Source organism: Lissotriton vulgaris, chromosome 7 (genome assembly GCF_964263255.1).
Source record: "Lissotriton vulgaris chromosome 7, aLisVul1.2, whole genome shotgun sequence".
Classification (NCBI taxonomy): domain Eukaryota; kingdom Metazoa; phylum Chordata; class Amphibia; order Caudata; family Salamandridae; genus Lissotriton; species Lissotriton vulgaris.
This window is the reverse complement of record NC_141695.1, coordinates 446,324,354-446,340,708: the sequence shown is the minus strand read 5'-3', so window position 1 is coordinate 446,340,708 and position 16,355 is coordinate 446,324,354. Positions and strand designations below refer to the sequence as shown.

Below are 16,355 nucleotides of genomic sequence, written 5' to 3'. Positions count from 1 at the left end.
AATCAGACGACGCTGCCCCAGAACTGACACTGACAAACAATAGATGGCGAGTGAGGTGGGAGAAGTTAGTCTCCAACTCGGAGAAGGTCTGTGAACTTTACTCCCGGCTCATACCGACCTTTGAAAAGGTGTGCAGGATAATGGAGCTCCCCACGCACCAGGACATACATAAGGAGCTAGGGATGGCACACAAGAATCTCATTGAGTCCGTGGCTAAGGTCCTTTTCACCACAGGAAAGAGGCGGCCTTACGACCGCCCCAACTGGTATAACCAGGCTTGCCGGAAGGCCAAACTGGATCTTCTGACATCCATCAAGGATGGTGCAGACAGGCCTGTTATCCAGGCAAGAAGAAGGGATTATAAATACCTGATCACCAATGCCAAAAGTGAATGGGAGTATGAAAAATGGGAAAATCTTGCCAGAACATTAGCCATCAGGGACTCTCGTAAATTCTGGCGCATTGTTAATACAGGGTCAGAGGAGTTAGCTCCGGCAATCGAACCTAACATCTCAGCTAAGACATGGCAGAACCACTTCCACTCCCTTTACAAGGCCCCCAATGATGCTATTAATGACACCCCACTGAACATTGTTGCAAAAATGGAGGGAGATCCTTTTACAGAGACGGAAGTCCGCGCAGCCATCGCAGGGCTGGCACCAGGCAAAGCGCCCGGACTTGACGGCTTACCGGGGGACCTATTCAAGCACGAGCCTGACGTATGGGCTCCCTATTTGGTCATGATATTTAATGCCGTGCTTAGGGGCATGGAGGTTCCCTGTACTTGGCTGGGCGCAGAGATTGTTCCCATATTCAAGAAGGGATCACCTATGCTCCCAGCCAACTACAGGCCTATTAGCCTCATAGATGTTTCCCAGAAGTTATTTGGTAGGCTAATACTAGATCGCCTCCAAACCTGGATAGAGGATTTTTCCATTCTTAGTCCTTATCAGATGGGATTCAGAAGATGGGTCTCCACTACGGACCAGATATTCCGTCTGAACCTTCTGTATTGGAAGACTGCGGTACTCGAGGGCGGCAGCTTGTACACGGTATTCGTGGACTTGCGAGCCGCCTTCGATTTAGTACCCAGAGATAGACTCTGGACTGTACTGTTTGAGCTGGGCATCCCGGCGGACATCCTGATTATCCTGATGAGGTTGCACCAGGGAAATTTTGCACGTGTTAGGTGCGGTAGAAATGGGGCACTTTCAGACAGGTTCTACATTGACAGGGGGGTGAGACAGGGTTGTGTGCTTGCACCGACCCTGTTCTGCCTCTTTGTCAACAGGGTAATCTCCCACCTGACCAGGATCAATGACATTGATGCTCCCAAGCTGAAGGGCAGCAGGGTGCCCGCTATAATGTTTGTGGACGACACCCTGCTGCTGTCCAAATCCCCTTTGGGACTACAAAGAGTCCTGGATGGGTTTTCAGCTTTCTGCGTCGAGCCGGGGCTCGAGATCAATGCGTTAAAAACTAAATTCATGATTCTCAACCCCCCCCCCTCGACACGCCCCAACCCTACTATAGGTTCTACAAGATTAGAGAGGGTTTTTACCTTTGAATACTTGGGAGTAACCATCAATAAGGATATGACGTGGGATACGCACCGGGCAAAGGCCCATATCAAATTGGCCCAACTAACGGGAGGCATTTTCAGGATGACAAACAGGTCGACCTACAAACCCTGTAGCGCTGCCCTTGAAATTAATAAAATGCAGGCCAGAGGGGCAGTTCTATATGGAGGGGAATTGTGGGGTCATTGTCCCGCTCAAAACCTACAGATCATAGAGAACAACTTTATTAGGCAGTTGGCGGCACTACCCGCAAGTACCCCGCTCCTCATGCTAAGACTTGACCTAGGTCTGAGACCTATTGTGGAGGAATTGGGATTAAGACCAATTACCTTCTGGCGCCGCATCTGGAGCATGCCCGAACTTATGAGCAATAGGAGCAAGCTCCAAGAGATTCTCTGTCTACCCAAATCAAGACAAATCCCATGGTTAAGCTACATCAGACAAACATGTGAGAAATTGGGTAGATCAAAATGATGGCTAGATCCAGTTAACACATGCGCCAGGATCCCACGCAACCTCTTAGTAAGAGATTTCCGTGAGATGAAGCTCACAGCCACAACGGGGAATTTACGGGAGGGCTCCCTGTCAGAACTTTTTATTAAGTTTAAAGACGTGTACTTACTCGAATGTGTGCTGGATGACATTTCTCCCGCCCTCACAAGGAAAATCTTCCTGCAATGGCGATATGGCACGTTACCCTCAAGAGCTTTCACCAAACACTGGGCCCAGACTCCATCAAGAGAGCATTGTCCGTCATGCTCTCACCATCTGGAAGACAATCTACACATAATATTTTTTTGCAAGGCTTACCGAAGACCTAGGAAATACTGGCTTGTCCCCCTGCTTAGAAAATTGGGCTTCACTCGATACCTCCCAGCTTACAGGATCCTAAAAACTGACCTTTCACCTCTTATTGTGTTTGGGGTAGCAAAATTTCTAACCGCGATGTGGCACATCCGCAACCGTTTTTTAAAACTTGAGCAAGATTCGGTATAAATGAAGTGTCCAGATGATATGAAACTGTAACATATAGCAAATGCTTTTTTATACTATTTTAATATGTTTTTTAATGTTGTTGGGTGGATACCATTTGTATTTTACATTGAAATTTTTTTTGTATATCTTTTATGATCTATAATTGATCGAAATAAAGATTGAAAATGAATACTATACCTGAAGCAGCCTGGGGGTGGACATTCTTCGAATGCCACCCCCAAGCCCTCCCATCACAGGAGAGAATCAGTTTACACCACAGAAAGATGAGTCCAGAACAGGTGGCAAAACTCGCTGTGCTATCTGTAGATTCCCAAGAATATTACAAATCGACAATCCGTTTTACCTTTCTAAATAATAAAACAGTTCCATATTTTGTTAGAGGTCTTTAGAGTTTCACTGCTATTGTTGTGTACGAGGGTAACTCATTTATTAGCAGGATATGATTTCAGGGAACACTGCAACAGGAACAAGCATTGAGAAAGGTGGAAATTGGCAATTGTGGTGTACATGAGGGACAGTAGTCACTGGTGGGGCCTCGCTGCACTCTTGCAGTACGCGAGGGAAGCGGGCAGGAACTTTATGTATAATAATATTTGTAGGTATTTGTGATATGTATTTAACATTCCAATATGTTATTTGTGTGCTTTTGTAATATTAAATATGTTTTTATTTATATATTTTTGTATTCACGTTTTAAAAATATTTAATTTTGTTGAAGATATTTTGTTTGTTTTTAATGTTGAACTGAATGGAGTGGGAATAATACATTTTACCCCTCCGCTATCCAACACTTTCCCTACTGTTGTACTTATTGTAGTTGGAATAACAAGTTTTACTCCTCGACAATCAAACACTTTCCTTAGTTTTGCACTGACTGGAGTAGGAATAGTAAATTTTACCTCTTCACAATCCAACACTTTCCTTACTGTTCAGCTGACAGGAGTGGGAATAGTAAATTGTATTCCATCTGCTGTCCAACACTTTCCCTACTGTCGTAGTTTTTGGAGTGGGAGTAGTAAATGTTACTCCTCTGATATCCAACACTTTCCCTACTGTTGCAATCATTGGGGTGGGAATAGTAAATTTCACCTCTCTGCAATCTAAGACTTTCCCTACCTTTGTAGTGATTAAAGTGGGAATAGTAAATGTTACCCCTTTGCAGTCCAACAGTTTTCCCAGTGTTGTACTGGCTGGAATGAGTACAGTAAATATTACTTATCCTCAATCCAACACTTTTACTACTGTTGCATTTATTGCAGGGAGATTAGTAAAATGTAACCATTTTTATTATTTTTGTTTTGTGCGAGGTGGGAGTAGTACAATTCTATATATTTATTTTATAGTTTGCATAGTTTGGTATAAATTGTAGTGGGAATAATATATGTATTACATTTTATATGTTATCATTTATTTTCTGCTGTTATAATTTATATTATTATGTTTATATGTATTTAAAATAATATTTTTTTTATTAATATTTGTCATGTGTAAAATCATTTTTACTTAATTTAAAGAATTTTAAGTTGTTCTTTTTTTAATAATTAGAAAGGTTTGTTATTTTAAAGATTTCATGCGAATGGTGTATATATATATATATAGATATATATATATATATATATATATCTATATATATATATATAGATATATATATCTATATATATATATAGATATATATATATATATATATATATATATTCCAACAAAGATGCCCCAGAACTTGAAGACTGTGGAATTTGACTAAAAAGCTCCCTTTTTCTCTGGTGTCCCATCATGCACCCTATCCACCCTGACATCGACCAGGCAAGCCGATCCTCCTATGTCAAGCACAAACCCCGTTGTACCCCCTCTTGTCTGCTCTCTTTTTCGTAAAACTGACCCATGTCAAGAATAATGTCAACCATCATGTAACCTGCAGATTTCCGTCCTGCTCGGTATTTTCCCTTTTGACAAAACAAAGTCAGTCAGACGGCTGACTCGGAAAACCCCCTTCCCTGACTCTGTCACCAAACGAGCAGCTCTCGCTCGTCAATGATTTCCTAGTTTGCGAGGACAGCCACGGGTTGGGTTAACAACCAAGGGAAAACCTAATCACACACACGAGACAGCCACGAAGAAGAATAGTTTACTACTGCCCATTCTCCTTCTTCCCCGCTGCACACACAACCCATTGTGAAACATCACCACCTTTGTGTACAAAGTAAAGAACGCACAATGTCTCGTCCCCTTTTGCCTTTCCGACAGCAATGACCCTGTAACAATGCCTCGATTCTCTGTCCTCAGATACCAGCAATTCTGTAACTTGTCACCACAATCACCCCGATGCAATATGTTTGTTTATATGCTATTCAGGTTATTCTTCAAACGAGAACAAGTATACTATGTCTTTGATTGAATCAAGTCTGAGGGAAACTCCTTCTTTTCGATTGTACTCATATTGTATAAAAATGTTGATCTGTTTCAATTAAAGTAGACTACTCCTGAACCCGCTTGGTGAAGGAGCTCTCCCTTAACTCGAGTTTTGGAATAAAACCCTTTCAACTCGAAGACCACGGACTCTGCTCCTCATTTTATGCATTACCATTTTCTTTGGTAATTATAGAAATTCCGACACGGCGTAAATAACTAGCTTTTTATTTACCACAAGATGCCACCCCACGGGGCATGGTTTACAAAACCTTTTTATTCCGAACAGCTCGTGCAGCCCATATATTGCAGTCCCTGACGCGTTTCGGTGTAACAAACACCTTACTCATAGGGGGAGGGGGAGCTTGACAAGATCCGGTTAATACTTCAACCTTTTATTTCCAAAGTGCGTTGTCACTTCCAGGTAAGTGGCATGCTGGGAGATGAAGTTCATTAAAATCTTCTAGTAGGGTCCGTTTTCCTGCCAATTGTTTATCACCCCCAAATTCTTGAATATTTTACACAGCCCTCCAGTGGGCTCCTGGGCTGCATTCACTGTTCCATTTCGGTATCCCACGTGCTTGCAGGCAATGAGGTTTCACTGCCTTGCGGACCCGTTTTTTTCAGGCGGTGCATCTTCCTCGCGGCTTGGAGCATGCCGCTTGTTACATTCCAACAAAGATGCCCCAGAACTTGAAGACGCCATTCCACGGGGATGGTTTACAAAACCTTTTTATTCCGAACAGCTCGTGCAGCCCATATATTGCAGTCCCTGACGCGTTTCGGTGTAACAAACACCTTACTTATAGGGGGAGGGGGAGCTTGACAAGATCCGGTTAATACTTCAACCTTTTATTTCCAAAGTGCGTTGTCACTTCCAGGTAAGTGGCATGCTGGGTGCTGAAGTTCATTAAAACCTTCTAGTAGGGTCCGTTTTCCTGCCAATTGTTTATCACCCCCAAATTATATAAATATATATATATATATATAGTTATTTGATATTATTTTTAAATTATAATACAAATTAAAATTATTAGTTTAATTACTTTTTTATAAGTAGAAATGTGTAAATATATATGTGTGTTTAACTTTTTAAAATTAGGTTTATTTGTTAAGATATATATTAAATGTTTTATTTTTTTAATTAATGTTACTATTTAATATTTATTATTTCATTTTATATATATTTAAACATCAATATTTAATACAGCTATATTAAGGATATCAATATTTTTTTTCCAATATTTTTGTACTTATTTTTTACATCTATATTTTCATCACGATATTTTGGTATGTGGATATTTTTAGGGTCGATATTTTGTCAGTGAATCTTGTGTCAAGGTAGCATTCTCGTTTGCTCTAAACCTTATTAATTCTTGGCTGCCTTAGGGTTTGTCTTTGCATTTCTTCATGTTCTCCAAGCCTATCCCATAGTCCACTAATAAGGTTGTAAGGTCTTGTAGTTGCTGACCAACGTTTTCCTGACCAAACTCAAAGAATCTCTGATCTGATGATGAAAGATAAATCATGCCCCTATTTCTACTCATTGGCTCCTGAGAGATTCATTGCATTTCACCAAGCATTTGTCCCAGTGGAAACTTGGCTTTCATGACTTGATACGTCTGTTAGATGACATTTCTCTAGGAAATCTTATTAACAAGTCAAATGCCTTTTTCCATCGTATCCGTCTCTTCTTCCTTTCTTCTTTTTCTCTTTTCTTTTGAGTTGGATCAAAGGATGAAAAATAAGTCCAAAGCCCCAAAACGTGTGCAAGTGCCAATCAGTGGCGACTTCCGGCAAAAATGAAGTATTAGTCTAGTATGTTTTATGTATAGACATTTTATTTGTACAACAATGCATGTTAGTCTTCTTGGCACCTGGAACTGCCATGCAAAGAGCATAAAATACTAAAGGAGCTAATAGTCATTTTGATGAAACAAAGATTTGCAATGTTATCAAATTGACATTAAGTGTCCTTCATTTTTTGAGATGAAGATAATCTTCTTTATATGATGCCATTGGTGTGTTGTATGTCTTCTTGAAGGTGTTCTTGTGGCGAGTGTGAATACATGGAAGCACCAATTGAGAATGTCTGCTGCCATGAACACGACTGCATGCTGGAAAACATGAGTAACTACAGCGTGGACTGCATTACCTCCCATCCAGCATTTCAGACTGTGGTGTTAAATCCATTTGTCCTGGAGACAGCCTCCTACAGCTACAGAAGGAGCAAGTATAGACGGGGCAAGCTGTACCCAGAAGAACTGACGTGAGTATGATGCTAACAAATACAAACAAGAATTATTATACAATGATGGCAGGTAGCCCTGGGAGTTAGATCTGAGGAAAAATAAACACACCACTTGCTGAAATGCATGAAACGACCAACCTCCCTTTGCTGCAGATAGGGCTTCCATCTTTTGTTCAAGCCAGACTTAAAGAAGGCCGGTAATGAACTTTCTCCATCATAGTTCATTGTAGGCCTTTTTTGGGGCATGTGAGCTCTCTTACTTCATCAAAGACTTGAGCAAACATGAAAACACACATTTTGATGTACTGAGCATTTTATATAATGCTGCCTAAACCAGAGTTGTCGGCACTTTACAACAAACAGTAATAGGAGAGTGACTTTAGGAAAAAGGCTACAAATGACGACAAGAAAGATGAAGCCAGCATTGAGACGATGGAAGCTTTACTGAAGGCATGAACCACTTGTGTTGTGACCAACCTGCAGAGATTGTAATAGGACTACCGTGTATGATTATTTTAGGAGGTGATTCTTTAGCAGAGGTATGGACGTCTAACAAAAGGGAATTAGATCAGCAAGTAGCTTTACAGTTAATTGTAAAGTGCACTCTCTAATGGAAGATTCCCCATTTTTGGACTGTGTTTATGAACAGAAATACATTTTCTGCTATCCCCAGACCAGAACCGGAGGCCCTTCTGTCTTCTATCCATTTGATCTTCTATAATATAAAAAAACAGCACAAGTGTATTGCAATGTAGCAAGCTGGTATCACTAATATTAAAGAAACTGGGTGGGCCTGATGTGAAAAGCACTCTATTCCAATCCTAAATACCACATTCTGGGAACCTATTATTATCAGTCTCCCCAAGCATAGATCTAAAAGTCAAGAGAATCTTTGTCAAAAATTCTTTTGATAAGTTCATTGAGTGATCCAGGTAAAGCTATAAAAGAGGATAGTAACTTCTGTATACAGCCCTACTGTTCTATTTACTTCGTATCTTAACATGATCCCAAGTATCATGGCAGGCATCGACTCTATCCAATATTTAAACAAGTATTTACAATGCAATGGTTTCGCCTTTGGAAAAGTTAGAGTTATGGGCATTGTAAATGACAAAATTTGTATTTATGTGTTGGGTTTGAAAACAGATAAATAAATGGCATTGTCATTTGCATTGCCATTAGCTTAATCTCTGCAGTCACTCTGCACTCTCTAGCACTCACTAGCACTCTCTACTCACTCTGCACTCTCTAGCACTCCCTAGAACTTCCTAATCACTCTGCACTCTCTAGCACTCCCTACTCACTCTGCACTCTCTAGCTCTCCCTACTCACTCTGCACTCTGCATTCCCTATGCACTCTGCACTCCCTATGCACTCTGCACTACATCTGCACTCCCTATGCACTCTGCACTCCCTATGCACTCTGCACTACATCTGCACTCCCTATGCACTCTGCACTCCATATGCACTCTGCACTCCCTATGCACTCTGCACTCCCTATGCACTCCCTATGCACTCTGCACTCCCTATGCACTGCACTTCCTATGCACTCTGCACTCCCTATGCACTCTGCACTCCCTCTGCACTCTGCACTCCCAATGCACTCTGCACTCCCTATGCACTCTGCACTCCCTATGCACTCTGCAATCTCTATGCACTCTGCACTCCCTATGCACTCTCCACTCTGCACTCCCTATGCACTCTGCACTCCCCACTCCCTATGCACTCTGCACTCCCTATGCACTCACCACTCCCTATGCACTCTCCACTCCCTATGCACTCTCCACTCCCTCTGCACTCCCTATGCACTCTCCACTCCCTATGCACTCTGCACTCCCTATGCACTCTCCACTCTGCACTCCCTATGCACTCTGTACTCCCTATGCACTCTCCACTCTGCACTCCCTATGCACTCTGCACTCCCTATGCACTCTCCACTCTGCACTCCCTATGCACTCTGCACTCCATATGCACTCTGCACTCCCTATGCACTCTGCACTCCCTATGCACTCTGCACTCCCTATGCACTCTGCACTCACTATGCACTCTCCACTCCCTATGCACTCTGCACTCCCTATGCACTCTGCACTCCCTATCCACTCTCCACTCCCTATGCACTCTGCACTCCCTGTGAACTCTTCACTCTGAATGCACTCTCCACTCTGCACTCCCTATGCACACTCCACTCTCCACTCCCTATGCACTCTCCACTCTCCACTCCCTATGCACTCTCCACTCTCTATGCACTCTCCACTCTGCACTCCCTATGCACTCTGCACTCCCTATGCACTCTCCACTCCCTATGCACTCTCCACTCTGCACTCGCTATGCACTCTCCACTCTGCACTCCCTATGCACTCTCCACTGAGCACTCCCTATGCACTCTGCACTCTCTATGCACTCCCTATGCACTCTCCACTCCCTATGCACTCTCCACTCCCTATGCACTCTGCACTCCCTATGCACTCTCCACTCTCCACTCCCTATGCACTCTCCACTCCCTATGCACTCTCCACTCCCTATGCACTCTCCACTCTGCACTCCCTATGCACTCTCCACTCTCCACTCCCTATGCACTCTCCACTCTCCACTCCCTATGCACTCTGCACTCCCTATGCACTCTCCACTCCCTATGCACTCTCCACTCCCTATGCACTCTGCACTCCCTATGCACTCTGCACTCCCTATGCACTCTCCACTCTCCACTCCCTATGCACTCTGCACTCCCTATGCACTCTGCACCCCCTATGCACTCTCCACTCCCTATGCACTCTCCACTCCCTATGCACTCTCCACTCTGCACTCCCTATGCACTCTGCACTCCCAATACACTCTCCACTCTGCACTCCCTATGCACTCTGCACTCCCTATGCACTCTGCACTCCCTATGCACCCTGCACTCTCCACTCCCTATGCACTCCCCACTCTCCACTCCCTATGCACTCTCCACTCTGCACTCCCTATGCACTCTGCACTCCCCACTCTGCACTCCCTATGCACTCTCCACTCTGCACTCCCTATGCACTCTGCACTCCCTATGCACTCTCCACTCTCCACTCCCTATGCACTCTGCACTCCCTATGCACTCTCCACTCCCTATGCACTCTCCACTCTCCACTCCCTATGCACTCTGCACTCCCTATGCACTCCCCACTCTCCACTCCCTATGCACTCTGCCCTCCCTATGCACTCTCCACTCTGCACTCTCCATGCACTCTGCACTCCCTATGCACTCTCCACTCTGCACTCTCTATGCACTCTGCACTCTCTATGCACTCTGCCCTCTCCACTCTGCACTCCCTATGCACTCTGCACTCCCTAGGCACTCTCCACTCTGCACTCCCTATGCACTCTGCACTCCCTATGCACTCTCCACTCCCTATGCACTCTCCACTCCCTATGCAATCTCCACTCCCTATGCACTCTCCACTCCCTATGCACTCTCCACTCTCCACTCCCTATGCACTCTGCACTCCCTATGCACTCTTCACTCTCCACTCCCTATGCACTCTGCACTCCCTATGCACTCCCACTCCCTATGCACTCTCCACTCTCCACTCCCTATGCACTCTGCACTCCCTATGCACTCTCCACTCCATATGCACTCTGCACTCCCTATGCACTCTCCACTCTGCACTCCCTATGCACTCTGCACTCCCTATGCACTCTCCACTCTGCACTCCCTATGCACCCTCCACTCCCTATGCACTCTGCACTCCCCACTCCCTATGCACTCTGCACTCCATATGCACTCTCCACTCCCTATGCACTCTCCACTCCCTATGCACTCTCCACTCTGCACTCCCTATGCACTCTGCACTCCCTATACACTCTCCACTCTCCACTCCCTATGCACTTTGCACTCCCTATGCACTCTGCACTCCCTATGCACTCCGCACTCTCCAATCCCTATGCACTCCCTATGCACTCCCCACTCTCCACTCCCTATGCACTCTCCACTCTGCACTCCCTATGCACTCTGCACTCCATATGCACTCTCCACTCTGCACTCCCTATGCACTCTGCACTCCCTATGCACTCTCCACTCTCCACTCCCTATGCACTCTCCACTCCCTATGCACTCTGCACTCCTTATGCACTCTCCACTCCCTATGCACTCTCCACTCCCTATGCACTCTCCACTCCATATGCACTCTGCACTCTCCACTCCCTATGCACTCTGCACTCCCTATGCACTCTCCACTCTCCACTCCCTATGCACTCTCCACTCTGCACTCTCCATGCACTCTGCACTCCCTATGCACTCTGCACTCCCTATGCACTCTGCACTCTCCAATCCCTATGCACTCCCTATGCACTCTCCACTCTCCACTCCCTATGCACTCTCCACTCTGCACTCCCTATGCACTCTGCACTCCATATGCACTCTCCACTCTGCACTCCCTATGCACTCTGCACTCCCTATGCACTCTCCACTCTCCACTCCCTATGCACTCTCCACTCCCTATGCACTCTGCACTCCCTATGCATTCTCCACTCCCTATGCACTCTCCACTCCCTATGCACTCTCCACTCCCTATGCACTCTGCACTCTCCACTCCCTATGCACTCTGCACTCCCTATGCACTCTCCACTCTCCACTCCCTATGCACTCTCCACTCTGCACTCTCCATGCACTCTGCACTCCCTATGCACTCTCCACTCTGCACTCTCTATGCACTCAGCACTCCCTATGCACTCTCCACTCCCTATGCACTCTCCACTCCCTATGCACTCTGCACTCCCTATGCACTCTCCACTCCCTATGCACTCTCCACTCTCCACTCCCTATGCACTCTCCACTCCCTATGCACTCTCCACTCTGCACTCTCCATGCACTCTGCACTCCCTATGCACTCTCTACTCTGCACTCTCTATGCACTCTCCACTCCCTATGCACTTTCCACTCCCTATGCACTCTCCACTCCCTATGCACTCTGCACTCCCTATGCACTCTCCACTCTCCACTCCCTATGCACTCTCCACTCCCTATGCACTCTGCAATCCCTATGCACTCTCCACTCTGCACTCCCTATGCACTCTCCACTCTCCACTCCCTATGCACTCCCTATGCACTCTCCACTCTCCACTCCCTATGCACTCTCCACTCTGCACTCCCTATGCACTCTCCACTCCCTATGCACTCTCCACTCTGCACTCCCTATGCACTCTCCACTCTGCACTCCCTATGCACTCTCCACTCCCTCTGCACTCTCCACTCTCCACTCCCTCTGCACTCTCCACTCTGCACTCCCTATGCACTCTGCACTCCCCACTCTGCACTCCCTATGCACTCTCCACTCTGCACTCCCTATGCACTCTCCACTCCCTCTCCACTCTCCACTCCCTATGCACTCTCCACTCTGCACTCCCTATGCACTCTCCACTCCCTCTGCACTCTCCACTCCCTCTGCACTCTCCACACTCCACTCCCTCTGCACTCTCCACTCTCTCTGTACTCTCCACTCCCTCTGCACTCTCCACTCCATCTGCCCTCTCCACTCCACACTCCCTCTCCACTCCCTCTTCACTCCCTATGCACTCTCCACTCTCCACTCACCACTCTCCACTCTCCACTCTCCACTCTGCACTTTGCACTCTGCACTCCTTGTTTCACTCAAAAGAGGACTAGGTACACGAGCCTACAACGGGTTAATAATTAAAGGGGATCAAACAAGTTACGTCTGTTAACAGTATTCACCCGAAACACAAATTAACTCCATGTAGAATTACAGATGAATGGTGGGCACAAATTCTTTAATAAAATTCAAATGAAACACGGGGAAAACATATACGAATCAATTCAACTGTACACTCAAATAATCTTAACCGAGCCGACCCGATTTTATGCAGTGCATTACGTTACGGGAATGGAGGCTGAAAGCAACTCACCTGGACTTCGGTCGGCCGCGGAATGGCCAAAACAAACCTCGACGAGCAAAAAAAATAAACCCCGCCCACGGCCTCGATGACGACATCGCAGAGGCGGAGAGCGAAAAAATCTCGGGAACGCCCACGAATCTGGTCCGCCCATGACGGACAGATCTCTGTTCCAATGGCTAGCCTCCATTTATGGAGCTAGCCAATGGAACAGAGGGCGGGACTAAGCCCTACACTGTAGGGACATAAGATTTCTCCTGGGCGGAGCTAGGAGCTCCACCGCCAGGCGAAACCTAAAAAGGCGATATAAACAACCTTCAAAACCTTTGCACAACAGCGAAGCAAACTTGAAAACCTGGGTGTATTCGTCGGGGCAGTAAGGCTATAGACAATATACCCAGCTTCGAATATTCCGGATCTGAAAAAAACCTCTAAAAGTAACTGATTATTTGTTTCTTTTTTTGACAATTCATCTTTGGGAGGGAGAGGCGGGAGTGGGGAGTATCAGATTGGGGAATTTCTAAACCTTTTCCCAGAGCAATTCAACTAGCACTTTAAACTACCTGTGTCCGAGTTAAGATCAGAGCTGGGACCAGGGTGACACAAAACACACCAGTGCCTGAAGCTGGGCTGTGTGTTGCTACCTTTGTTTTTTAATTTGTACACCGACGATATGGGGAGAGTTTGAAGGGGGTTAGAAAGTTTATACCAAAGCCGGGGGAACATGTACTATTTCAAGATGCTGATGATGCAGTCCTCCCGGACACCACCTGAATTGACTTGAACTGGTTCCTTTAGGCAATAAAAACGATAGACAATGATCCGCCCACTGAGTATTATTAATTGTTATGGGAAAACAGAAATAACAGTGTATGGTAAATGCAGGAAAGCATTCACTTGGAGGTTGGCCTCTGAAACACTGGCGTGAGTACAAACATATAACTGTCACGGGCTTTGATACCATATTAGCACAGGTCCAAAGCCACATTTACATGCTTTAATAATCATTGACAAATCCGATAAGTCTCACCTTATAATGCAAATGCTGAGCTCTTGGGTTTGCCAGGGTTTGGAAAGCATTGTTTAAAAAAGTAAAATAACAAAATATTTCGAAATACCGGAGAAAAAGCACGCACATATGTTATGGTATCTCAAAACTACATTGAATTAAACATTTTCAGTTTACAAATTACATGGTGTATTATTTCAAGAATGTTTCACTAAGGACCCTCTGAACAGAATCTAAAAAAAAATAGGAAGCGTCAGACTGTTAATGGACATACTTTCCACATGATTCAGCCATTTGTTTCTTTGCAATTGCCCAGGGAGCAGTTGGGTCTCCAGTTGAAATTTCATGCTAAGTATACCTTCTGCCTCAGAGGTCAGCTGAGTGATTGCAGCAAATGGCCCTTCCCCTAGCGCCATAAAAGCCATTGAGCGCCATTGCATGTACTTTCATGCAATATGTAGAATCCAGGAGATAAAACAAAAATAACCCTTAAAGTCTGCTCCTCAGTTATAGCCCAGCAAAAACATCCCTCTTGCTCTGCTTGTACAGACCAGCTGGCAGGTGTGGGGAGCAGCATAGTTAAGGTAGGGTATTTGAGGGGTGAACCAGCACACAAGCCTGAGAGGTAGAAAACACATGCACACTCGTGAGATACTGAATGAAAATGGTAAAAGTACTTGGCGGTCCTCCGCTGGCACTGCCACCGTCGCGCCAGCTGGAGGACCGCCAAGGCTGTGGTCAGACCGCCTGCCGGATTACAATTGTAAAACAGGTTGGGCGAAGTGGCAGTGGTCTTATGGCAGCAGTCTGTTAGGCTCATAGGAGAGCCTAAACTACAGACAGCTGCCGTGAGATGGCCGACTGCACATTCGGTACAGGGAAGGCATGACTTGGCAGTTCAGGCTGGACTGTTCCCATGAGGCACAGGGTCAGACTGATTTGCATATGGCCATGTCTGAACTGGGGAGGCAGAGTGGGCTAAAGAATGGTGATGGATTAAACCCAGATCTGTTGACAGGGTGTGAGTGTTTGATTGGTTCAGATGCTCTGTCCATCACCACCCCCTTTTGTACCGGACTGCACATTCCAGCATGCCGCTCTGTGCAGGAAAGGGGGTGTAATTCCAGGGGGCACAGCATGCGCCCTCCTGCCCCCCACATGCAGTCCGAGGCCTGTAGGGGGCAGGTGGCCCTGTTAGGGACTCCATAGTTGCCTCTCCGCTACCCTTTTCATGGCGGGCTCACCGCCATTAATAGGGCAGTGGAAAGGCAACTCAGAATATGCTCAGTGGTGCCGTTGCAGCACCGCCAGCCTATTTCTGCTTCTGACCGCTGTACCACAGCCGCAGCATCCTGGATCCCCGGCAGATGCAGCGGTCCGACTACCACACTCCTAATACTGCAGGCGGGCCCGCAGTGTGGCAGTGGTCAGACCACCAAATCAGGCCCTAGAAGAGAAAGTCAGGTCATTGAATAAGCAAATGAGAGTGTCAATAAAGCCAACCATTGGGTAGCAGTGGGCGCACTGTACCTCCAAAATGTGATATTGGGATGAATAACGTCTATTTGGCACCTGCCTGAAATTCTTATGTGGGATTCCAAAGGCGTGCTCTCTAAGACAAGGTTAGAGTTTCATTTTGTTAAAATAAAGCTGTTACTGGGTTTATTATTTATAAAATACTGTTATAAACTGAATGCCTCTGCTGAGTTCCTGATGGCTTTGGTTTGAACTATTTAGTGCTAACCAATTTGCAAAAGAATCCACATATCATTTTAAATGTTACTTTTGATCAGTTTCAAATAAATGCACTGAATACATCGAACAAGTTTAACCTTATCAAATCTCTACTTAAATAAATAATATTGTATTTGTCTTTCCAAAGTGACTATGAGGCTTTCAGTATGCTTAAAAAAGCAAACCTTGTTCTAGATACTTTAATCTTGCAACAGAATATCGAAAAGATGTTTTAATTATAGAACGTTGCAGAAATAAAGTCTAGCTCTCATGTGAGCTTCTTTCCACTCCACCCCACTCTCCGTGTTCTTCTCTCCCCACGATTTGTGTTGTTTTCAGGTGTGTTTTTCCCCTCGCATCAGTGTTGTTCTCTTTCTTGTGCGTTTCCCCTCATCACCCTTACTCACTCCCTCAGTATGGCACCGTAAGGGGAACACTATTGAGGGTACAGCAGAAGGAAAGATGTTGAGCCAGTTTGGAGGGGCATTACCTTGCGCCAAAA

General features: G+C 45.5%; 1 protein-coding gene across 1 annotated transcript in view; it reads left to right on the top strand.

The window, feature by feature from the left end:
• The window catches only part of LOC147701829 (uncharacterized), a 161,665-nt gene that overhangs the window by 74,583 nt on the left and 70,727 nt on the right, over positions 1 to 16,355 (top strand). The window contains exon 2 of the mRNA XM_086928712.1: positions 7,024 to 7,248. Within this exon, the coding sequence (XP_086784838.1) occupies positions 7,024 to 7,248 (225 nt within the window). The remainder of the gene's footprint in view (positions 1 to 7,023; positions 7,249 to 16,355) is intronic.